Here is a 22,749-nt window from a genome sequence, read left to right on the forward strand (position 1 = left end):
TTCATTCCATTTAAATTAGGGAAAAACACTCCCACTAGGTTCATTATGAATTTTGAAAGTGCAGTTCTGTCCTTCAGCACTGTCCCATCATAACTGCATTCAGGCTTACAAGTATTTTAGTTTGATAGTAGTATATTGCATTATCACAGTTACTTTTATAAAACTTGTATTTTTATAAAACTTGTATTAACAGTATTAAAACTGTAACAACTTGACACGAGTGATAAATGGCAGTAAAGCATTTAAAATAATTTTTGATTTAAACAGATTCCCATCTCTCTAAACACTGGTTCAGTGTTTGAATTTTCCATATTCGTATTTCATACAGGTCAAATAAAAGTGACTAAAGCATTTAACAAAAAAAGTTTATTACCAAAATACAATATTAAAGTCAATACGTGACAAACTCCTGTAAAGCAAAATAAATTATTCTAACATTGTACAGTATTTCAGAAGGTAGTTAAAGTAGTACTACAGACTTTGCTTCATAGTTCCAAACAGTCGTCTATCAGGAACACAATCCTAGAGACAGCTTAAGGCATGCAGCTTAATGTGCTGGATAATTTTATAAAATGAAAGTCATCCTATTTAATAAGATACAGTATCAGAATTAACTGCAGTCTTTACATGTCAGTTTTCTAAATTTTTTATACTTTGGCTATAAAAGCAGTGCCATAGTGTTACAATACCTTTTCTTAAAAAAATACATGTACCCATGTCCATGAATATCAAATGCAAATGTAAATTTCTATTAAATATATCTTAACAAATGTTACTTTGAGCACCAACTGTACATTTTTTAAAATGATTAAACAAGTGCTTCTGAAAGAGGAAAATACAATAACTCTGACTGAATTCCACTCTATTTTTCCAGCCCAAGCATAAATCAGAAAGATGAAATATGCACCTATTTATCAGTATAGTCTAATATGAATGAAGTTTTCTCTTTAGTAGAAGTATAGGCATTTAAAACAAAGCTGCAAGTTACAGTTTGTATCGCAGAATAAAATCTAATTTAAACAAACAGCAAGTGAATAGCTGATCATCTGACAGCACTGTGACAGAAGATCCAAAAATATTTTAAAAGCTTAAAGAAAGGGGAAGACTGCAGTGTTGGTGACTCTGAAATGTGCTTAAAAACCCTTACATAACATGCAACCAAGCCATACACTTCTAAAGCAGATAACCTGAGGAATAATTTGCTTTCAGAAAAACTAAGTGTATAATTACTTCACATGCAGAACTTCTGATAAAGTCCATGGGAACTGAGTGGGCAACTAATGGCAAGCAGCATGGAGACAGCTAAAACAAAAATAAATTTCTGTGCATATGGGAAAGAATTATTTGTTGGCATTTGTTAGAATTCATAATGGTTTTCAGAGGCAACTAACTTTCTACTGTTTTATAGAATCACATGGTCAAAAAAAAAAGCAACAAGATGGCAAACAACTGTGAATAGATGTACCCTGTTCAGTAATCCCATTACAATGAGTCCTTGTGCACCATACTTAATGCTGCAAGTGTGGCTTGCACATACACCAAAATGGGTAATTTTGATTCAAGGTTACTTCCTTTTAAGTCTTGGTTCATTGTCATCTCCTTCTTAGCTTATGAATGCAAGTTTTTCAGCTTTTCATCTTTCATTAGCTGAGAAACTTTGAAATAATGATCCCTTTACACAAAAATAACAATATGGCAAAGTACTGTTTCTGTGAATACTTACTGGTAGTTTAGCATTACTATGGGTCTCATTATAACTTTAATTTTTTCAACAAATGGGATCTCTGAATAAGAAAGGTGAGATATATTCCAGATAATGTACTCTTTTCACATGAATTCTATACTGAAGGTAAAATATTGGTGTCAGTAAGACAGTATGAATATCCCATTAAAAGTTTACTATCTCTACCTGAATTTGAGCTCATGTAAATAAAGAATGTTTTTCAAATATAAAATTCAGCTGTAGGAATCTGAAAAATAACTTTTAAATGACAATAATGTATTTTCCACTTCTAGTCAGTGATAGCACAATAGACTGCATACTACATATGCCCCCTTCTTACATTAACAGTTGTAGCTTATTTCTGCTAGCAGAAATGTATAAATAAAGTAACCATAAAATACTGTTTTTCTAAGAGTAAGTAATTTTTAAAGTAATGAGTTACTAAAAATCAGGTAACTGCATCCCCATGACAGGAACTAGGCATGCTTCTGTGCATCTGCCATTCATTAAAAGCAGAAATACATGCCCAAACTAGGAAGTTTAAACCTGGCTGCTAAAGGGCTTCTTTGGATGTGCTACTACTTCACCGGATTGAAGCATATATTTCAATTTAAGTAGCCAACTTTATAAATAACCTCAACAAAACTGCCAGGTAATTAGCCAGTATAACAACATTCCAAACTGATACACAGATCAATGTCTTGTACTGCAAACTGCTGTAACTGTAAGAAAAAAAAAACCAAAAACAACAAAACCAGCACTGTAATTTTAGAAGCTAAAAGCTTTAAACCAGAGAGATTTCTATGTGTTTCTTAGAAAACAAAGTAATCCCTAATTCCCTTTATGAATCCATATTATATGCACTAGTAAAATTTATTCTACAAGTGACTGGATACAGTTTTTGCTTAAAATATTGTTTGCCTTTTTTTTTTTTTTTTTATTATTATTTTCTACAGGAAGATTACTCTATCTTTCAGTGAATTATTTCTACAGTTACAGCTCTGCCAGAAAAGTGGGAAATTTAGACAGCCAGTGGGATTTCAAAGAACTCCAAAGCATGTAGACATTTCTCAAAATCCCACTTTGTGCTCACCTACATTTTTAGGATTCTGTACAAATTTAATCTACATCTCTTTGTGGCAATATCTTGTTCTCATCAAGAAACATTGCTCATACATACGGCAAAGTAATCACCACAAATTAAAAGTGACCTATGATAAGCTTTTTTTTTTTTAATAATAGCTCTGCTGAACGTGTCAAGAAAACTGTTAAGAAACAGCAGGTCATTATTATAAAGGATCTTTTACACACTATCAATTCAAAAGATAGAAGTTTTTTAGTTAGGATCCAAATAGTTATTAGCAAAATGCATCTAGGCTCCTCAGCTCCTGCTGCTCTAAAACGATAGAAAGGACAGCAGTCTGCTGAAGGACATCTTGGGAGTTTGTAAGTCCTTAAGACGAGATTGGGAAAAATCAAACACCTGTGTGTGCATTCAAGCACACACACGCCCTCACCCACATCCTCTCCCCTTACCTTCCAGAATCCAGGCAGTGGGGTTTACGAGACCATATTATAAAATTGACTCTGCTGCCAGTTTCAAAAACGAGGGTAAAAAAGTTCTTTGCTGAAATACTTGGAAAACAACAAAGAGGGAGGCAGAAAAAATACTTTTCAATTGATACAAAGCTTTCATACCTTTGGGTTTTAACATAGTGTATGAATGCATTATTACTGACTAGTACCTGACAACAAAAGGAAAAAAAACCCAAGACTCCTACATTCTTGGCACCATACAGGTGAAAATGGATTGTTCTATTCCCCACTCCTTATATTTATCTCCTAAATGATTCATCGGTCCCTGGTTAAAATATTGTACTCCTACTGAAACAAGGACTCAGGATGGGAAATCAAGTTTTGCTTGCAATTATTATCTTTAGCAAGTTTTCTCAGGCAAAAATTAGCAAACAAAGAAAATATTCATTCTATGAAACCCTCCCTTTAACTTACTGCTTCACCTAGTTTGTACTCTGAGTTGTGCTGTGGTCCTTATTTAGAATGATGTTTATGATTTCACCCTCATGTTCTTTCATATGATCAAGCAGATTTTCTTTGTTGGTAGACTCAAAACCACAAATGCAGCAGCAGAAGAGAAGAACACAGTATTCTGTGCCAAGATGGGGTAGAGTGGAGTTCTTTTCTAAACTGGATGAGGTATTCATCAAGTTAGGTTTTTCATTTTCATCAGAACCTGAAATTTCATTTGTAGTCTGGTTAATAGACTCTGTAAGAGACACTAAGTTGTCTGAAATTCCTAGTATAGGTACTGTACTTTCATCTGTGCCTTCTAATAAGGTTTTGTCAGGAAGCTGTCCTTGAAACCTGAAATAATAATAAAACCCCAAAGAATATCAAAATGTAATTGTTGCTTTTTGACAGGAACTTTATCTTTGATCATTGGGTCCTTTGAAAATTCTAGATGGTAGGGATTGAAAATAAATCGGACATACCTGCTGCTTTGTGAAATGGCATCATTAATAGCCTTGTTCACTTGTTCATAGTTATAATTTTGGTCACTTGCATGTTTCCACATGTGGGACTTCAGAGATGGAGGATGGCTACATACATATCCACAAAGAGAACATCTAGGGGAAAAAAGAAAGGGAGAAGGAAAAAGAGAAATATTTAGAAGTTAGGTTTTATTAGTTTAGTAATGGATTAGTTCTAAAAGGATGAGTACACAGAGAGAAACAGTCAATCCTCTTCTTGGTCCCCCTTTTCAGTTTCATGGCTAGGTCAAGTTAGTTTGCAAAGTTTCATTTCATTAGGGTCTGAGAAATGTCAAGTTTGAGTTTTCTGACTTCTTAAAAGAGTTAAAATCTTATCTGTTTGGCCTGTTAAAACTGTTTAAATACTGCAAAAATGCAATAGTTCTAATGACTGCAGAAACAGGGAGTACATCAGCATGGTATCTGGCAAGCCAGGAGTGAGCTCTCTTTGCTGTTGTCTGAACCAAGCAGGAGCTGTGTAATTAGCACTGATAATTTTAATTGAACTAATAGAGTCTTTCCTTGTGTAGCTTATATGAGTTTATTTAAGGATCACGGAATTGTTGAAGTTGGAAGGGACCTCTTGAGATCACCTCGTCCGATCTACCTCCTCATGCAGGATCAGCTACAGCAAGTTGCTGAGCACAGTGTCCAGTTGAATATCACAGATTGAGATTCAGACAGGTGACAATTTTGTCCATAGTCTTCCATCAGTGTGGGTACCACAAGACTAAATTTTCTATTTCCCTATAAAATAGTCTTATACAGTAAAGAACAAAAAATCCTATTTATACAGAGATGAAGTGTATATTTAAGGACACAAATAACCCCAGACTGATCAATCCCATAGGACTTTTTTCAAATACGTAATAGAGGAGTGTTTTTTACAAGTGTTTTCTAAGATGATAAATTAGTCATCTCAGCATGAGATGAGTGATACTGCAATGACATCAGAGCAGAGCAGTATTCATGGTAACGATGATGTACCTCCTTGCCTTTTGGACAAGGAAGCTACTTTGCTTAGCTACCTGCTACTTTGGAAGTCTTCAGTTTCCCAAATCAGATGGAAAAGACCAGGATATAATTTTTCTAGAAACTGAACGTGACCTTGTTCTAATAAATTACAGCTAGGAATGCATCTCAGTCTCTCTCATTCCTCAATAAGGTTAACATGTTTTCTGCTCAAGCAATGTGTTCCCGATATGTCACACTATGATGTGTCTGTTAGCATGACTACTATACTAAATAAGTTTTTGTAAATTTTTAAGACCTTTTCAAAAATATGACCTGGAAACATGAGAATGCCTATGTAAAAGTGTTACACACTACAATACAGTAAGGTTTCGCCACTTTTCTTAACAACTGTAGGATACAGTCCTTAAATGCCTTGCAAATAATCATATACAGGAAACTATTTCTGCTCAGCAGAAGATTGTGGAGAACAGTAAAAATCATGAGCACAAGTTAGGTGAAGGCATGGTACATTGCCTTGCTTATGTAGCAAGGTAATTCTGTCCTGCTGGGTAACCACAGGAATATCCTTCTAGCTCACTTTTTCTCTATTACTTGATTTGGAATGTACTATCCTATTTTTCTCTTTTCCTTCTAATTTGAAGCCTTATAAAGAAAATGGATGTTTTCAAATATAGGTAAGTCCACTCCCAGGTCAAGAATCTTAGTATTTCTAATAAGGCTGTTATAAAATAATGGCATAATTTATTGTTTTTCAAAACATGAAGATCAACAAATAATCTTAATTCCATTCTATATGCACATGTATTTCACTAGTCATCTTATATATATGATTTTTCTGCCTCACTAACACAGCTTGGTCAGTGGGTTGGTAACACAGTGAATGAGGCAACAGTTCAGTGTTTGTTTTTATCCCTTTTAATTACAGTCTCATCTTTTGAAGTACATTAATTTACTCAGGTGATTTACTAATCAGATTTACTTTGCTGAGAACAGTACCATGAGCCAAATGCCACTGGCTGCTTTATCATACAGTTCAAATCAAAGACACAGAAACTCAACAGTTTTTAGCATGTTGCATTATACTTAATGATCATACAGTTAATGTATAGTTACAATATATGCAAGACATTCCCAGAGAAACAAAATTATTTTACCATTGAGTTTAGTAGTAGAATCCTTTCAATTCTATAGCATGATTTGCCCTACTGGTTGACCTATGTTGAATTATTAAACTTTACTGTTCAAGTGTATCCTAAATTGATCTACTGAGAAAACAATTATCTTGCAGTTTTTGAAAGACTATTTCCTTGGGGACAGAGGGACCAAAGTGTGGAGGTTTTCAGTAATCATCTGTAATACTAAGAGCACTCAGCAACACTGTATGAAGTATAACAGCAGAGGAAATAGAACATCATGCTAGTAGGAACATTTTGGGGAAAAAAATGCAGCAGAAGGACTTTGAAGTTGTAGAAGCAGATTTTCTTGAGAAGAAAACCTTATGTGAATGTGTTTTATTTGGAATCTTCCTACTACCTTTAAAATCTTCTACTAAGAAAAGTTCAGAATATTCCTGATTTTCTTTCTTTTCCCAGATTTTATTTTTTGTTGCAAATCAGTAGCAAACAATTGCACATATCTGTGCCAACTTTCTCACATATATAGATAAAACACACATATCTATGGACAGACTATAAAGAACATGCCTCACTTAAACATAATGGCTATTCATTCTAATTCTTAACGAGGGCAGTGTGATGCCAATCTGGATTGTAACATGTATGCACAAAGGCTGTGCCTAGATTAGGATATTAAACAAAGCCAGAGAACATTCCTGGGTACTGCAATTTACCAATGTGTAATGTCAAATGTTAGAAGTGTTTCTGGCATGGTTTTGGCACAAGCATTCTCCCAAACAATTCTGGGCATGCTTTGGTAATTAACACGTTCCAGAAACTACTTGCAATAGGCAGTTTATATGCAACAACCCGCTTCTGGAAAGAAAAAGCTGAATACTGAACCAGAGGAAGGTCGTGGCCATGTTTAATTAGCTAGCATAAACATCACCTGGAAATGCCACATCAAATCTCTTTCTCAAAAAAAGAAAAAAAATCACTGGAACAAAGAATGAGTCTAGGAGGGAAAAGAATAGAATCTGAACTCTACTTTGTACCTTAACATAACAAGATCACTACTATCACAGCTTTTTGCCAAATTAGAACTTTACATACTTGTACTGTTCCATTAGCTGCACTGCCTGATGCTCCTGGGGGTGGCGCCTCATATGGCATTTCAAGCTATTCATATTTGTGGTGGCGAAGTCGCATACTCGACATCTAAAGAGACAACAAGAAGTAACTAATCTGACAATTAACTGCTAACACTATTCCTGAAATAAAAATCTATGAGAGGAAAGACTGCAGTTAAAGACTAACAATATTTGCAGAAGTCCAAGCGATGACATTAACTCACTAGGCATATGGACTATGTTCCTCTCTGACATCTATCTTGTGCATGTCTACTGAAGTTGGTAAGCATCACAAAGTATAAAGGAGATGTGGATGCACTTGAATGGATGCAGCCCTGATGCAAGTTGCTCGACTGTGTTATACAAAGGCAGAATATGACCATAAGCTATAAGAGACACTGTATTTAGAAGTCTTGTTCCTCAAGAATATGTGTTCTACGTAATGCAACAACTTCGTTCATCATGACATTTAAAAAGCCAAACTATCTGTTTAATAATAAAACATCTGAAGTTTCAGAGCATTATACCTGAAATAGAAGTCAGGGACAAGATCATCACATTTAGGTTCAAGTGCCCTAAGACAACTGAGTCACATCATGCTGTCTAACTATTACTTTTTTACTTCTGTCATAGTATCTTTGTATAAAAACAATATATAGAACAGTCTGGATCTAGATTTACACCCATGGATTTAGATCCCAAAGTATTACACAAAATATTACGCTATTCATATATACCAGTATACTTCCACACAAGCTTCTTGTGTAGAACATATTGAAACAGAAGCCATCAAGCTGAGCTAAAACTCTGCATATGTTAGGACTTTAGTTGTTTCTTTTTTTGAAATGGTAAAATGTCCAATATTTATTAAGTCTGGTCTATAGTGTGAAACAGTTTGAGACTGCAGGATGCTTTGAGATTACTCACTTTATTTTTGAAAGGATTTAATTGTGCAGTATTAAAATCCATAAGGTATCAAATTACAAAAAAATGCATCATTGGAGACTATACAGTTTAATTTCCAGCAATTTTTGTCAACCAAATAATAAAATATGTTTAGAACTATTAAAATGTCAGCAGTATAGTAGGTTGCTATCTGATAATATGGAAGGCTTGAGGAATACATGTTTCAGGAGAAATACCATAAATACTGGATCTTTATGGTTTTTAGGCTGTGGCTTAAGTGTCCTACCAGGTCTGCAGATTTGTCTAAGGGGTTTATGAAAAAATAGTAAGAAAAGTGAGCCAGATCAGTAGGCTTAAATTTAGTATGCAGCAGTCTATATCACCAATGGAAAAATCGGTGATATAGGCTGGCTAACAGGCTGGCTAACACCAATTCAGAAAACTACCGTATATAAGACACGCTACAGTATTTGCTGTTCCAAGCCCACTAAATAACAAATAATGGCAATAGGGAAGATTCTGAGGAGAAAAAAAAAATCTATTTGTATTTCACATTTGCTCTCTGAGCAAACACCTTGCAAATTATTGCTAGTGTTATAGGATATCATTATAATGCACAAATCAGAATACAACATGTCTTCTGGGTTTGTTTATCCAAAAGAAAAATTCCCTGGCTAAGCTCAGCATTTCAAGGTGTTGAGTTTCCAGAATTTGTATTAAAAGATAAAGTATATTAGCTCAAAAATTCTATTAACTCAGATCTATGTTCTAGCCACTAGAGAGGGACAGAGATCCACACTGAATGAGCACAGATTGAATTTGCAGGAATTTATGCAGGAACCAATAGAAAATGCATGATTTATTTTTCTGCTGGGGATCTGAACTATAGTATTACATATGATTTTAGATATCAAAGTTTCTCTATAAATCTATGTAACATCCTTGTAGAAAAGTTATAAAATCTGATCCTAAGTGAGCATGTTAATATTGTTTGAAACTGTGAAAAAGATGAGTGGACTGGTGACAAGAAAAAGGGCAGAATTTCGCCACACTCTGTAAAAGCCAATGTGCAAAGTAGCAATATGACAATGGAGAACACCTTGTATTAAAGCAAATCCAAAATAACCTTAAGTGAGCAAAGGATTCAAGAAATATATTATTACTATTGGCCAAAGTTCAATATTACAACGTTATTATTTTCCTTTCCACATCTGAATGCTTCAAACTGAAAACAGGCAGTAGACTGCTATAGCAAAAGATGCATCCTGGAAAAGCTAGTAAATCTTAATTACATAGTTTGAGTCAACCAGCAAGTGTAGCTCCTTCAAATTGGCAGTAAAATTATGTAATTTAAATCCTTTAACAGTATCGTCAAAATTGCATGAGCAATTAAGCTACCTTTTTAGTTAAAATAAGTAAACCAAACAGGTGGCATTAGCCAGCAATAATTGAGACACTTACCTATATGGCTTATCGGAGTTATGAATTCGTCTGTGATTTCGTACACCAACATAAGTTGTGCTTGTGTAGTCACATACATCACATCTATACAGTTTCTGAACTGAAGACTTATTTCCTATATGAAAAAAAAATCCATTATTTTAGAGTTGCATTCAGCATTGCAAGAAGTTCTCAGATGATAATTTCAGCACAACTGAATTACAAAACATGAATTAACATTTTAAAGTAATACTTCTAAATTTCTATAAATATTTAATGCTTTCAAAGCCTCTGGAGCAAACTGGCAATGGCCATAGAGATAATAAAGGTATAGTTTATTTACTATGTTGTTCTGCATTCTCTCTAATATTTACTGAAATTATTAAAATTTTAGGAAAATGCATTCTTTCTCCCTGTGTGGCCACTTCCATTCTTCCTGCAGTTGGGTTAAAATCCTGTGACAGCAAAAGGTGATAAAATGTGGGAACTGCTGAACCCAGCAGTTTCACTGCTTTGCGGAATGAATAAAAAAAAAACCCAAAAAACAAAACAAAACAAAAAAAAAACAACCACGATGGGCATTGAGAAAGGACAAGTTTCCAACTGGCAAACATAGAAAAGAAAAAGGCCTCCAGAAGCACCTAAGCCCTCTTTGTCATCCACATACACTCACACTTTCAGAAGGATCTGAGATGATAAGAAAACAGGTACTACCTGTGTGTGTAAAGAAATAATTTGGAACTTCTCCATATTACTAAAAAGCAATTGTTAACAAAAATATTTTTTTCTTTCTAGAATGAAAGACACTCTTGAAAAATTAATGATTGCAGAGACAAAGGTTAATGACTAATATAGGCAAATATGTGCCCGCCAGTGAGCAGTTTGAATATTTTGAGATGCGTGTGGACTTAAACAGCCCTATTCCTTCTCCCTCACTGAATAATGGAACTGATTTGAGTTAAAATACTAACATTAGGGAAGAGGGATGGTATTTTTTATGCAGGTCATTTTCCCATTCCAGCCTATCATGAAGCCTTCATGCACTCCTCAAATGAGGGAACAGGACAAACATGATGGAATGCCAAGGTTGGAGCTGTTTATATCAGCACTACTGCCAAAAGAAACATTGAACTAAAATCAGTTTTCTTTCTGCATCTAACATATTCACTAGTCTAAGTAATTCTACTTTACTTTTTTTTTTTTTTTTGAATTGCAAGTAAGGTGCTCAAGTTAATTTTATCTTTACACCAAATTCTTATTAGCTGGCTGAATAGTCAGGCCATCACTCAGTTACATACATGGGCTTTGAAGAAACTCTGATAGAGATCCTTGGAGAATTTCTTTGGTGGCTAAAAATCATTACTAAAGTACATCCCCAAACCAAAATAAATACACAGTTCAGTAAATAATGTGTGAGAGACTAAGGAAAGCTCAAATCTTGCAAGAACATACTTCAGAAACTCTTCGTGCTCATATGAAACACATCTCCAGCACAAACAAATAATTAGTTTGTGTTGTGAAGGGGTTTACTACGAGTAGGATACACCATAAGATTCTAGGTGGATCAGAAAAGGGTGTATTAGGTGGACACTTTTTAGTATACTGATATTGCCTTAAAAACTCCAATAATATCAGCAGGTGATCTACTTCTCAGGCCTCCTAGCTCCTTCCCAAACCAAAAATAACTTCCCTCCCTGACAAAGGTTAAGTTCTGATTTCCCAAATGAGACCCTCTGATCTGAATCCTGAAGAATTCTGTTAAAGTCTTGTCAAGGTCAAGAGCACTGAAGGTTCATGTCACACTGAGAGAAGGTCTATCTGCCACTGTTTGATTTGTAGTTTGAAAAGACAACCAAGATTGAAATTTGAAATAAGTGACTACCCCAAAAGATGAAAAGTAGACTTTTTAGACATATCTCTGCTTAGGTCCAAATACCATGAACTTACTTACAGTTTGGAGTAATAAAAACTGACCAAAACCCTCTCCCTTATCACCTCCTAAATTCCAATTCTTTTTAGCTAAAAATGAAAGGAATGGGATGAGCAGATTGAATTCAGGAGAAACTGTAGAGTTTATCAAAACCAGAAATTCCATCTCCTGAGTCCAAAATACTAAAGAGATTTTGTAAAGATAATTTTGTTCTGGAATTTCCTCTTGATGACGCTGGACTCCAATAACACAGACTGAATCTCTTCATTACTAAAGCAACAAATAAGAATCCTTATGGTAAAACTCTTCTAAGGAGACACCGCAGAATAAACTAGTAGAATGAGTCACCCAAAATGGAAGTTCAACTTTTCACTTTGATTTTTTTTTCCACAGGTGGGCACTGAATTATGTCAAAAAAGTTATATTATTCTGAGGGATACTGTCACCAGCTAACTTAAACAGCAAGGGGAAATTACCACCAGTTAAACTTTGACTCCAAAATTCAGCACTTCTGGTTCAAGACACAAAGTAATTAGGTAGGGCTGATAACTACAGAGGATTTTTCTGAAGAATATATAGTATGGCTATAAAATAAAATAGCAATCTGAATACAAAGACAGTATGAAATAAAATTTGAATAATTCTGTGTGTACCAAGATAACAGAAAAAATATTTCATATTTTTTACTTTAAAATGTGACACAGTGCTCAGTCTTCTAGCATTCTTATAAATAATAATATGGAAGTAATATATAACATGCACTCTTTGCACAGCAATCTTAAAGCAAAATATGTCAGAATTTTTCCTACAATATGCTCATACAGTAAAATTTATGAGGTTTTTGTCAATGTAAGTTATCAAAAAAATCTTAATTATATACTAGGAGACTTTGGAATTTACATTTCTACAATTATTCTTTTATGAATTCACATTTATGTAGAAGACCTAAAATGAATACAAAGACACTTACTGAGCTGCAGATCTATGGGAGAGCAGGGGTTGTGTGAAGGTTAAGCTATTGCATGCTCTACTTGAATGGGTTTTCCATCTTAAATTCCGCAGCTTTAGAATAAACTGCTTCCAAATGTATTTTCTGTTACGAATTTGGTATTTTATTGGGCAGGCAGCTTAAAACAAACAGTATCTAATGAGATTTTTAAAGAGTTATACAAACATATTATATATTGCATAGTTCTAAGTGGCTAACCACCCAGTAGCGCACACTTAAAAGCAATTATTTATACCAATTACTATTTTATATTTATTCCTTCAACAAAATGCACATAAATTATAAGACATCATATAATCTCTTGCTGTTATGAAATAGCTGTTGTGTCCCCCACCCCCTCCACTGGCTTATTTCTTGTGGGTTTGGGGCCTTTTTTTTCTTTTTGGATGGAGGATATCAGGTCTCTTAAAAGTGAACATGGAAATGACAGATCTTTGTTCTAGAAGCAGTAACAGGTGCTCCTGTAATGCTGCTTATTACCCTATTCCTTCATTATTAGACATTTACAATCTGATCATATCCAGTGTCATAATGCTCCCTTTTAATTTATTGTGCAACCATGATGAATAAAGAGACTTTTAGGACTAACTATTTCATAAACAAGAAATGAAACTGTTCCAGCTCAGGCATCTTTCACATAAACAGATGCTATGCCATAAACTTCTTTGTTTTGTGTCGTTTTATAGGGATGACATCTGTTTGACAAGAGATTGCTGTACTGCAGTGGTGTTGCAATTTGATTATAAATTGGTTCTGAAATAATTTAAGCATGCCACAGTATGAGTTAATAAAAGTTTAAAAGGAGAACTGTTTTCATTCAAGCCACATTACTAAATTTCATGTGGGGTAAACAATCAATTAAACTGCATGGCTGTAACACTTTTATAAGATAATAATCAGCAAAAATTTTTTAAAAAGTCTCTAAAGTAATTAAATTGAAAGCAGGCAGTTTTCTTGAATAGGGTCTCCTCTTTTGTGGAAGTTATGTTACAAGATCAGGATATAAACTCTAAAACCACCTTATTAAAACATACTGTTTTCAAAAGCAGATGATCATACAGGACTAGATCAAAAGGTACACTATTCTGCAAACTCTGACATGTTTCAGGCATTGAAAGCTAGTTATTCCTGTATCATGACATCTTTAAAAATATTGGTTTAAAACAAACAAAACATTGTCAGAAGTAATAGTCCAAGCTGTGCTCATAGGTATTTGTAACCAGCTAAACTAACAATGTTTTCACAGAATCATCTAGATTGGAAAAGACCTTGATCACCTAGTCCAACCATTAACCCAGCACTGACAGTTCCCAACTACACCATATCCCTCAGCGCTGGGTCAACCCGACTCTTAAATACCTCCCTGGGTAGCCCACTCCAGTGCCTGACAACCCCTTCTAGAGAGAAATACTTCCTAATATCCAGTCTTCCCTGGCAAAACTAGGGCCATTCCCTCTTGTCCTATTGCTTGTTACTTGGTTCAAGAGGCTCATCCCCAGCTCTCTGCACCCTCCTTTCAGGGAGCTGTAGAGGGCCATGAGGTCTCCCCTCAGCCTCCTCTTCTCCAGACTAAACCCCCCCAGTTCCCCCAGCCGCTCCCCGTACGACCTGTGCTCCAGACCCTGCCCCAGCTCCGTTGCCCTTCTCTGGACACGCTCGAGTCATTCAATGGCCTTTTTGGGGTGAGGGGCCCAAAACTGAACACAGGAATCGAGGGGCGGCCTCACCAGTGCCGAGCACAGGGCTCAGATCCCTTCCCTGTCCCTGCTGGCCACGCTAGTGCTGACACAAGCCAGGATGCCATTGGCCTTCTTGGCCCCCTGGGCACACTGCTGGCTCCTGTTCAGCCGGCTGTCAATCACCCCCCAGGTCCTTCTCTGACTGGCAGCTCTCCAGCCACTCCTCCCCAAGCCTGTAGTGCTGCTGAGGGTTGTTGTGGACGAAGTGTAGAACTCTATTTTTATTTCCTATCACTTCCATTAAAACATTTATGCTATTTCTTTTGGGAAAAAAGCCCATTACTTAATGGGGAACATTCCCACTACCAGCAGACCCTCCCTAGCCTTTTTCCTGTCTCCCCCAACTTCAGATGGCTCTCTCAGGCTTAGGTCTTAGGGGTGTAACAAGCACCACAGACCAATTTCCTGATTTTATGTGCCTTCTGCATTGATGAGAGCAAAAAAGGAGTTGGGAAGGGTCATTTTACCTGAGGCAGATAAGGTAATAAACTTTTAAGTTTCTAACTTGTATACTGAAAGCCACAAAAGAGGCAGCATGAGCTAAGAGAACAGAATTCAAGAGGTAAGGATCTCATTCTATTCTGACAGGTACCATGTTGCTTTGGACAAATCATTAATGGTTCAAGCCATTCACCCCAGCTCATGCTGGTTAGTACCTTTTTTTCACAAGCAGTTGCATCAATTTAAATGATTACTTTCACACTCACTGGTCAGCTGTAGAGGTAAGAGTAGAACCCAGAAATTCGAACTGCAATCTATGCATTATTATAGTGTACATTTTGCTATCTAAACAAATAAGAGACCATAGTTAGGACAGAAAGCTATGTGCACAAAATGGAAATACTTCGGCCCACGATTGTTCAGAGCTGATAAAATTACTAGTATTTTTCCACAGTGGTCTAAAATTTCAAATACTAATAATTACAGTGTTGCCTTCAGAATAAAAATGCTGTAAATATTTTCAGTAACTTTAACTCAAAGGATGCAATCAAGTTGCAATAATAAATAATCAGGCCTCCAGGCTACTTGAATGATTTTAAGACCACATTTTCTCCTCAACTTCAAAACTTGGCTATTTCTCCCTATTTCACTGCCTTAACACATCACAAGTTTGGGGGTTTTTGTTGTTGTTGCTTTTAAAACAAACTTTATTAAATTATAAGCAGATACACAGTTAAACAAACATTTAGAAAATGCATACCTACTGTTACCCTGGCAACTATTATAGATACAGGTGGCATTTTTAGAATGCCTTATGTTTGCCTCTCTAGGATTAAAACAAATGACTCATTTTGGACATTACTATAATTAAACAGAAATTTCTAAAGACAGAATGGATGGTATTGTATGACCACTGACACCAGACTACATTACCACAGTGAGTTTAAAAAAAGGTTTTCTTTTGTTTACTGCTGGTGACTTGGAAAATACTGTAGCTGCTGAAGGAAGGAAAAAAAGATTTTTTTTTTTGTCTTAAAAATTCATAGTAATACTCCATACCAGTTGTTTTTCATGAGAAGATATACGAGGTCAAATTACAGGGGCTAAAAATGTCTTACCTACCAATAAACGTAATCTCAAAACTGACTATGCTAAATTTTCCACACTGAAAAGAACATACATTTAAGGTTATGAACAGGCATGAAAACATTTCAGCATGAACGAGGTCTTAAAACCAGTTTTATACAAATATAGAAAACAAGTAATGTTATGAGTGACTTTTTGTAATTTCAGGTGTAAATATAAACAGTACCTTCTCTTTCATCTACTTCGTTGGAAACTATTAGTTTGTTAGATGTAGCTGTTGAAAAGATATCTGGAAGACTGTGTTGTTCTCTTTCATGATTTCGCAGTTGGCTCTGAAAAAACAATTTCCCACATTTAAATATACCCTACAAACATACACTGGTCACTTTAAATATTGCAGTAATTTGTAACGTTACGCAAGTTTTAATAACTGTTAAAAATGTATGTTAACATATATACAGATTATCCCTCAGGTAATTTTACTAGAAACAAAACAAAGTAAGTAGCATTAATTAATAACATATAGGATTGATTGATGAGAGCGACTGAGAGGATTATTTTCCCCCATTCCCATAGACAAGTGGCAAACAGTTTTTCCTCCAAAATTATTATACTCCAAAAGCAGCATTGGATTAAAAATTAGATGATGGCTTGTGTGAAAATCGACTCAATTTTCATATTGCCTAGTGACTTAAGAATAGGCTATTCCTGTTTCTACTTGCCTGGGGAGAAGAGGGGAGAGAGCACCTTTTGCTACCCTAGCTGTACATTTTTTCAAACTAGGACTAAACAATACTAAACATGGGAAAATTTGCATTACCATTGCCTACAAGAGTTTCAGTTGTACAGCTAGATACTATGCTATCTATTCTATATTCCTGAGTACTGAACGGAGTATGTGGGAACACACTCAGCAGCAGTAATACTTAAAATATATATAAAAATGACATTAGTACATTATTCTGCTCTCATCTGTAATTCACCCTTTCAGATCCAAATTCTACAGAACATCCAGACCAACACAACAACAGACAAAAAAAGAAAATAATTTCTGCTTCGGGGTGTCTCATGTTACCCTCAAACACCACGATTACTTTTGTACACACTCACAACTAATGGGCATGTCTGAGCATTCTTTTAAAGTTTCAACTATTAAGTTCTCTGATGCTTCCATTTCTTCCTGTAGTTGCTACACATGGGCAGAAAAACAACACGGTATCAATACATCCGTAAGACAGTTCTCTTTTAGAGAAGGAAAATAACTTATGTGAGGAAGCAAGTTTATTTCAGTGGGTAAAGCAGAATAGTTACAGCTGAATTACACATCTGAAAAGTGCTGCTGGCAATAATCCCCAATTGTAACGACAATGAAGCCAGGATGTCAGACTGAATTAAGTTAGAAGGAGGGATCACCAGTTATGAAAAAAGTAGCAAAATAGGTTATTCAGCTATTACAGACACAGGAAAGAAGTTTACCTTATAATGAAAAGATTCTTCACATTGCTTGCACTGATACATTCTTGTTTTGCAGTGGTTGATCATATGGCTCTCTAAATCCTTACTATTGCCAGCAATGTGTTCACAGATAGGACACTGGTACGGCTGCCTCTGACGATGGACTCTCAAGTGTTGTTTTATGTAGCCTTTATTACCACTGCTATAATGGCAGAGGCGACAGCGGTACGGTCGATCTACATTAGGTATATATTCTACTAGGTTACTTCCAGGAATATTTGTGTCATTTGCATTTTGGCATTGTGCATTGTCTTGTAATTCTTTCAAAATGTCATCATCAGAAGCATTCTGATCTGTTCTCTCCTTCAGTTTTTCAATGACAGTGAGTAGTGACATACTGATGCCCATTTTAATTGGTGCTTCTGATAATTCTTGCCTTTCTTTCTGTATCTCAACTATTGCACATTCACTTTGGTTTAAGCCACTAAACTCCTCTGAAGGATTCTTAAGAGAGGATACCATTTTAGAATGAGCCATACATGGGCCATGAGCTTCTCCCTGCCCTGCACCTGCATCCACAGCATCTTCCCCAGTCAGAGTCCTTAAGCCAGACCTTGTTAGTTCTGCAGCTCTGATAGGCATTGTAACAAGAGCTTCTGCAGCTAGTGAGTGTAATCGTAAAGACTCTGAATTCGTCCTTCTTCGTGCAGGAGGTACATTTTCATCAGATGTTACATTTTTATTAGAGCTTAATTCATTATCTTTCTTCTCAGCATTGTTCCATCCTATTATTACTTCTTGAATTTCATTTGAACGATAAACTTCTTCAGGTTCTTCACAGGTAACATTGGACTCCTCCGAGATTAATTTTTTTTCTGCTTCAATGTCTGCATTCATCAAGAAAGGCTTTTGTAAGACACTTTCTTCAGCACCTGGCAAACGCTCTACTATTACATTAACATGACCCTTTTTATTTGGACTACAATTGATGATTTTCTGTGCGGATGAAAGTAGGCTATCAGTAATCATATTATCCTGTTCTGTATCTGATACAGTCTCCTCTATAACCTCTGTAGTAGGAGAATGCACTACAGACTGCTTTAACATGTCTTCCTCTTTTAAGTTTGTTCCTACTGGTGATTTACATGACAGTTGCTCAGAATTGCAAATCTGAAGTTGAAGAGAAGGTTCACTACGGATATCAAGTTCATTGTTTTCCAAAGAAAGAACAACTGTATCCACACTATGAGGTGTGGGAGTTACAACCATCTCTGACGAGTTGGTAGTTTCATTTTCTTCCTCAAAGATAGGATAGGAGCAATCAACCTCACCCGCATGTTTCCAAGCATGTGTTTTCAACATTCTTTGCTGACCACAAGTGTACCGACAAATTAAACACCGGTACATGCCATACTGCTCATAAGTATACCATTTTCTCCTACCCATTTCAGGCATATGAGTAGACTGAGTTACATCTTTACATTCCCGATTTCCTGTCTGATCAGTCCCTGATTTTATATTTCCTTCCACTGGCCCTTGTAAAAATGAACTTGTGACATTTACACATTGCTGCACTTTTGTCTGGATGCTATTTTTACGATCATTCTCGTGGTAGTTTTGGAAATGAGATTCAAGTTCTTCTTGGCTTTTGGATGCAAAATGACATTCTGAGCACATTAATATCACTTCGTTTTTTTGCCCATGTTGTTTTATATGTTCTTGTAGTGTTAAGAGAGAAGGTGATAGAAACTTACATAGACTACACTGGTAGCACGTCACTTTCTTTTTGCTTTGTGGAAGACATTCAGTCACAAAATAATCTGCTTGTAACTCTTCAGTCTTTTTGGTAGCAATAACAGATAGCTCAATTGCTTTAGCTGGGATTTCACAAAGATCATCTGTATCAAAGGGCTGTGCAGAACCATTAGAATGGGAACGTTTTTTCCCTATTAAGAGGCATCTTTGTGACTTCTCACTTTCAACTATTTTGCTTAGTTTCTGGATAACATGGATTAGTGGATCAGTTTTACATTTTCTCTGATCTTCACTGTTCTGCAGTGTTGGGCCAATGACTGTTTCAGAAATCAGCACAGCTTCCTGTTCCCCAATATTTGGCATCAATACTGCAACACTACTTCCTTCTTCCATAATACCTAGGAGAAAGAGTTTTATAAAAAAGTAAAATTTATACATGCACAATAATAAAAATACAACCCAGTACTATTTAGATTTCCCCCTCTACTAAATATGGAAGCCTGATGCCACTAAATTAATAAAAACTTTTAGAATGGCTATATAAATAAACAAAGATTTTGAGGACATTTAGTAAACAGTGTAGAAGCTGTTCAATACAGCTGGACAGAATGATTCCAGGAGAGCCTATAACAGCCTACCTCCGAGCTGTACAAGGGCAAGATAAATATTTTTCAAGTATAGGATGATTAGCATTGTTACAGCTATTGTCTTTTTCTTCACAAGGACTACACATTTGAGTGCTAGACACTTAGATGAACCAATCAATAGTAACTGGCATATTTATGTTTAAAAGCCACAATACCATATGAAAATGTATTCCTAACATACTTACTGTGATACACTGATGTGTCCTAAAGTAAACAACAATTTGAAATAACATAATTTACAAAAATAAGCCTTTTTTTTCCTTGAAATGTTAGAAAAAGAAAGTAGTCCTGATATTTACTTGTATTAGTCATTTTGCTATGATCATATTAAAGACCATTCAAATGTCAAATCATACTTATTATTATAAATGTAATTTTCTAGAAAAACTACTAATTGTAGCTTTTTCTACAGTTCCTTAATTGTAGCTCAAATCAATTGATACTAAAGTTATAAAGGGTAATTTTTTTCTTTCGAGGGAAAGCTAAAGGCAGTAACTATTTCCACTTACACTTCCTCTAAACATATCTAACCATAAACCACAGGCAATAATGTGGTACTGTTGTAGGTTAAATTAGAAGGCAATATGTATACATTTACATGAAATCATACTTTGTGATGTGGACAAAGCTGTGGGGCGAGGGGTGGAGGAGCTGGACAAAACGTCTTATAGTGAAATTTACTTCTGAAAAAAAAAGCTATTCAAGTTCCACTATATATGTACACATATTTTACACACAATACTTATTTTTATATACTATATATAAAATCTATAACTTAAAGAAATGACAGATATTTCTTTTATCAGTTATCCTTGAAAATGTATCCCAAGTTCTTTCATGTGTTTTTTTTTTCTTTTTTTTTTTTTTCAAGAAAGATACACAGGCCAAACCAGAACTTCCAGAACTGGTCCTAAAGACCCATGAAAACCACTCTTTTCTACAGTGATACAATGAACAGACATGGCAGTGGGTTTTGTGGTGTCCCTTTCCCAATATAAAAAACTCTGGGCAGAACTACTCAAGTTACCTTTATTTGGCATTAGACTTCCAATTCAGGTTATCATCAAAACTATCAATATAAGCAATGTTAAGTACTATTCACACCTCACATGCTCATGTAAAATATTCCATGTTGAAAATGCAGCAATATTTGTCAATTTAACAAAGACAAGACTACTGTCTTCAATGCTATTATTTTTCACTGTCAGTTCAAACATTATTTACTTGGTAATGGCCAAAATCTACATTAAAATTGAAAAATTAATAAAATATAAAGCCATAGGGAAATTGGATCCATGATAACAAGAAAACAAAGCTACATAAGGCCTTATGCTTTTAGCTAGATCTGTGTAAACAGATTAACAATGATCAATACTGCACTCCAATAGATCAATTGTAGGAGGTATAAATTTAAAAATAAATAAATTTCAAACAAAAAAATTTATCATTTTACATAAGAGTATATGAAATAGCCTGCTTATTTAATTCAAGTTCGGTATCTTCTTATTAACATGAATCAATGTATGCATCCACAGAGTTACTATTAAACTGAAACATCCAAGTATTTAACCTTTTAAATATAAACCAGTGGATGCCTCAATGTGCATTTTCTGCTTCTATTTCTATGATCCGTTTGGCACAGTATATTGAATGACTAACTCTTGTCTATGTGGCTAAGACAAATTACACCCCTTTCATGTAGTATCTCCAATTACATATTAACCTAAAAGAAGTGTAAGGTTATTATTTGAGAACCGTCTTATTATATTAAAATACTTTGCAGTGTGTTTCATGCTGGCTGTAATATGTTTATGAAAAGTACACAAATGTGCTTTTTTCCTTGAAAGCAGATTAACCTTACATGAAGTGCTCAAAGGAATGTCTACTTGAAGTATTTTCAATTTGAGAATGAATTAAGTATAAGCACATGGTGCTACTTTAAATTATACTCAGTACTTTTAAAACTTTGTAAATAATGCTAAATAGGCAAATATTTCCCCTACTTTTTTCATCTGAAAGTAGCATAGAAACTATGAGGAAAGATCCTAGACAGACCATTAAAGAAATACTCTGCCACATACTACTGCTATGTCAAAAATGAAGAGAAGGGAGTACCTTCAGATGTATTGCTTTGGGGTGCTTGTAGTGGACCTCAGTTATTAGATGTGTAACTACAGTGTGTATGTGTTATGTCATTCTTTGTTCAGCGTAAGTTTGATGCTTACTGCTGACTTTGTTTTTTACTACAGACTTTGGATTTTAGAGGGATGGTAAGAATTGTACACAAAATCTGGATTTTAATAACTACATCGCTTTCTCTAAGAACAAAGATTATTCAATCTCCCATGACATAAAACTTCAGTTCGGCAAATGGCTCTGCCAGCATGTACCCTTTAAACGACCTACACAGTAATTAAAATACGGGGCCTGGGGATGACAAGGGGCCCCAAGGGGAAGATCCAGACCACGCCTCTGCGCTGAAGCGTCCCGTTCCACACGTGTCAAACACCCACTCGAGCAGCACTGCACAGGCAGAGTGAAATGCCTCCAGGTCTAGCAAAAGCCAACCACCGCTTTGCACAACAATCTAACTCGGAGAGGCCGGTCTGATAGCATCGCAGCTCCGCAGGGCTGGGGAAACTTCACCAGCGGGAACTCTGTGCTGCCAATTGTTCCTCCCCGCCAGCGGAGCCCCTGTCCCGGGACTGCACCTCGGGGACGTCTGGTCGCGGGTTCGCGACCCCCCCCTCCTGCGGGACCCCCTCCTGCTCTGGCCTCAGCGGTCTCCGCCAGCCACCCCCGCACCTGCCGCCACTCCCCGGCGGCCTCCGCTTGATACCGCGCAGGTG

The 22,749-nt window shown here is 35.8% G+C and overlaps 1 protein-coding gene across 2 annotated transcripts in view; it reads right to left on the reverse strand.

The window, feature by feature from the left end:
• Positions 1-351: 351 nt before the first annotated feature.
• Positions 352-22,749, reverse strand: part of ZNF507 (zinc finger protein 507) — a 22,709-nt gene continuing 311 nt past the window's right edge. The window contains exons 1-7 of one of the 2 annotated variants that reach the window (XM_026856500.1): positions 21,904-21,982; positions 17,520-19,651; positions 16,270-16,375; positions 9,860-9,974; positions 7,476-7,580; positions 4,234-4,368; positions 352-4,105 (exon numbers count right to left, since the gene is read on the reverse strand). In XM_026856500.1, coding sequence (XP_026712301.1) covers positions 3,742-4,105; positions 4,234-4,368; positions 7,476-7,580; positions 9,860-9,974; positions 16,270-16,375; positions 17,520-19,651; positions 21,904-21,979 — 3,033 coding nt within the window. In that variant the 5' untranslated portion in view covers positions 21,980-21,982 and the 3' untranslated portion in view covers positions 352-3,741. Of the gene's footprint in view, positions 4,106-4,233; positions 4,369-7,475; positions 7,581-9,859; positions 9,975-16,269; positions 16,376-17,519; positions 19,652-21,903; positions 21,983-22,749 lie in introns of those variants that run through there. The other variant, XM_026856501.1, reaches the window with a different exon arrangement.

Source organism: Athene cunicularia, assembly GCF_003259725.1.
Source record: "Athene cunicularia isolate RWA chromosome 11 unlocalized genomic scaffold, athCun1 chr11_part1, whole genome shotgun sequence".
Lineage (NCBI taxonomy): Eukaryota > Metazoa > Chordata > Aves > Strigiformes > Strigidae > Athene > Athene cunicularia.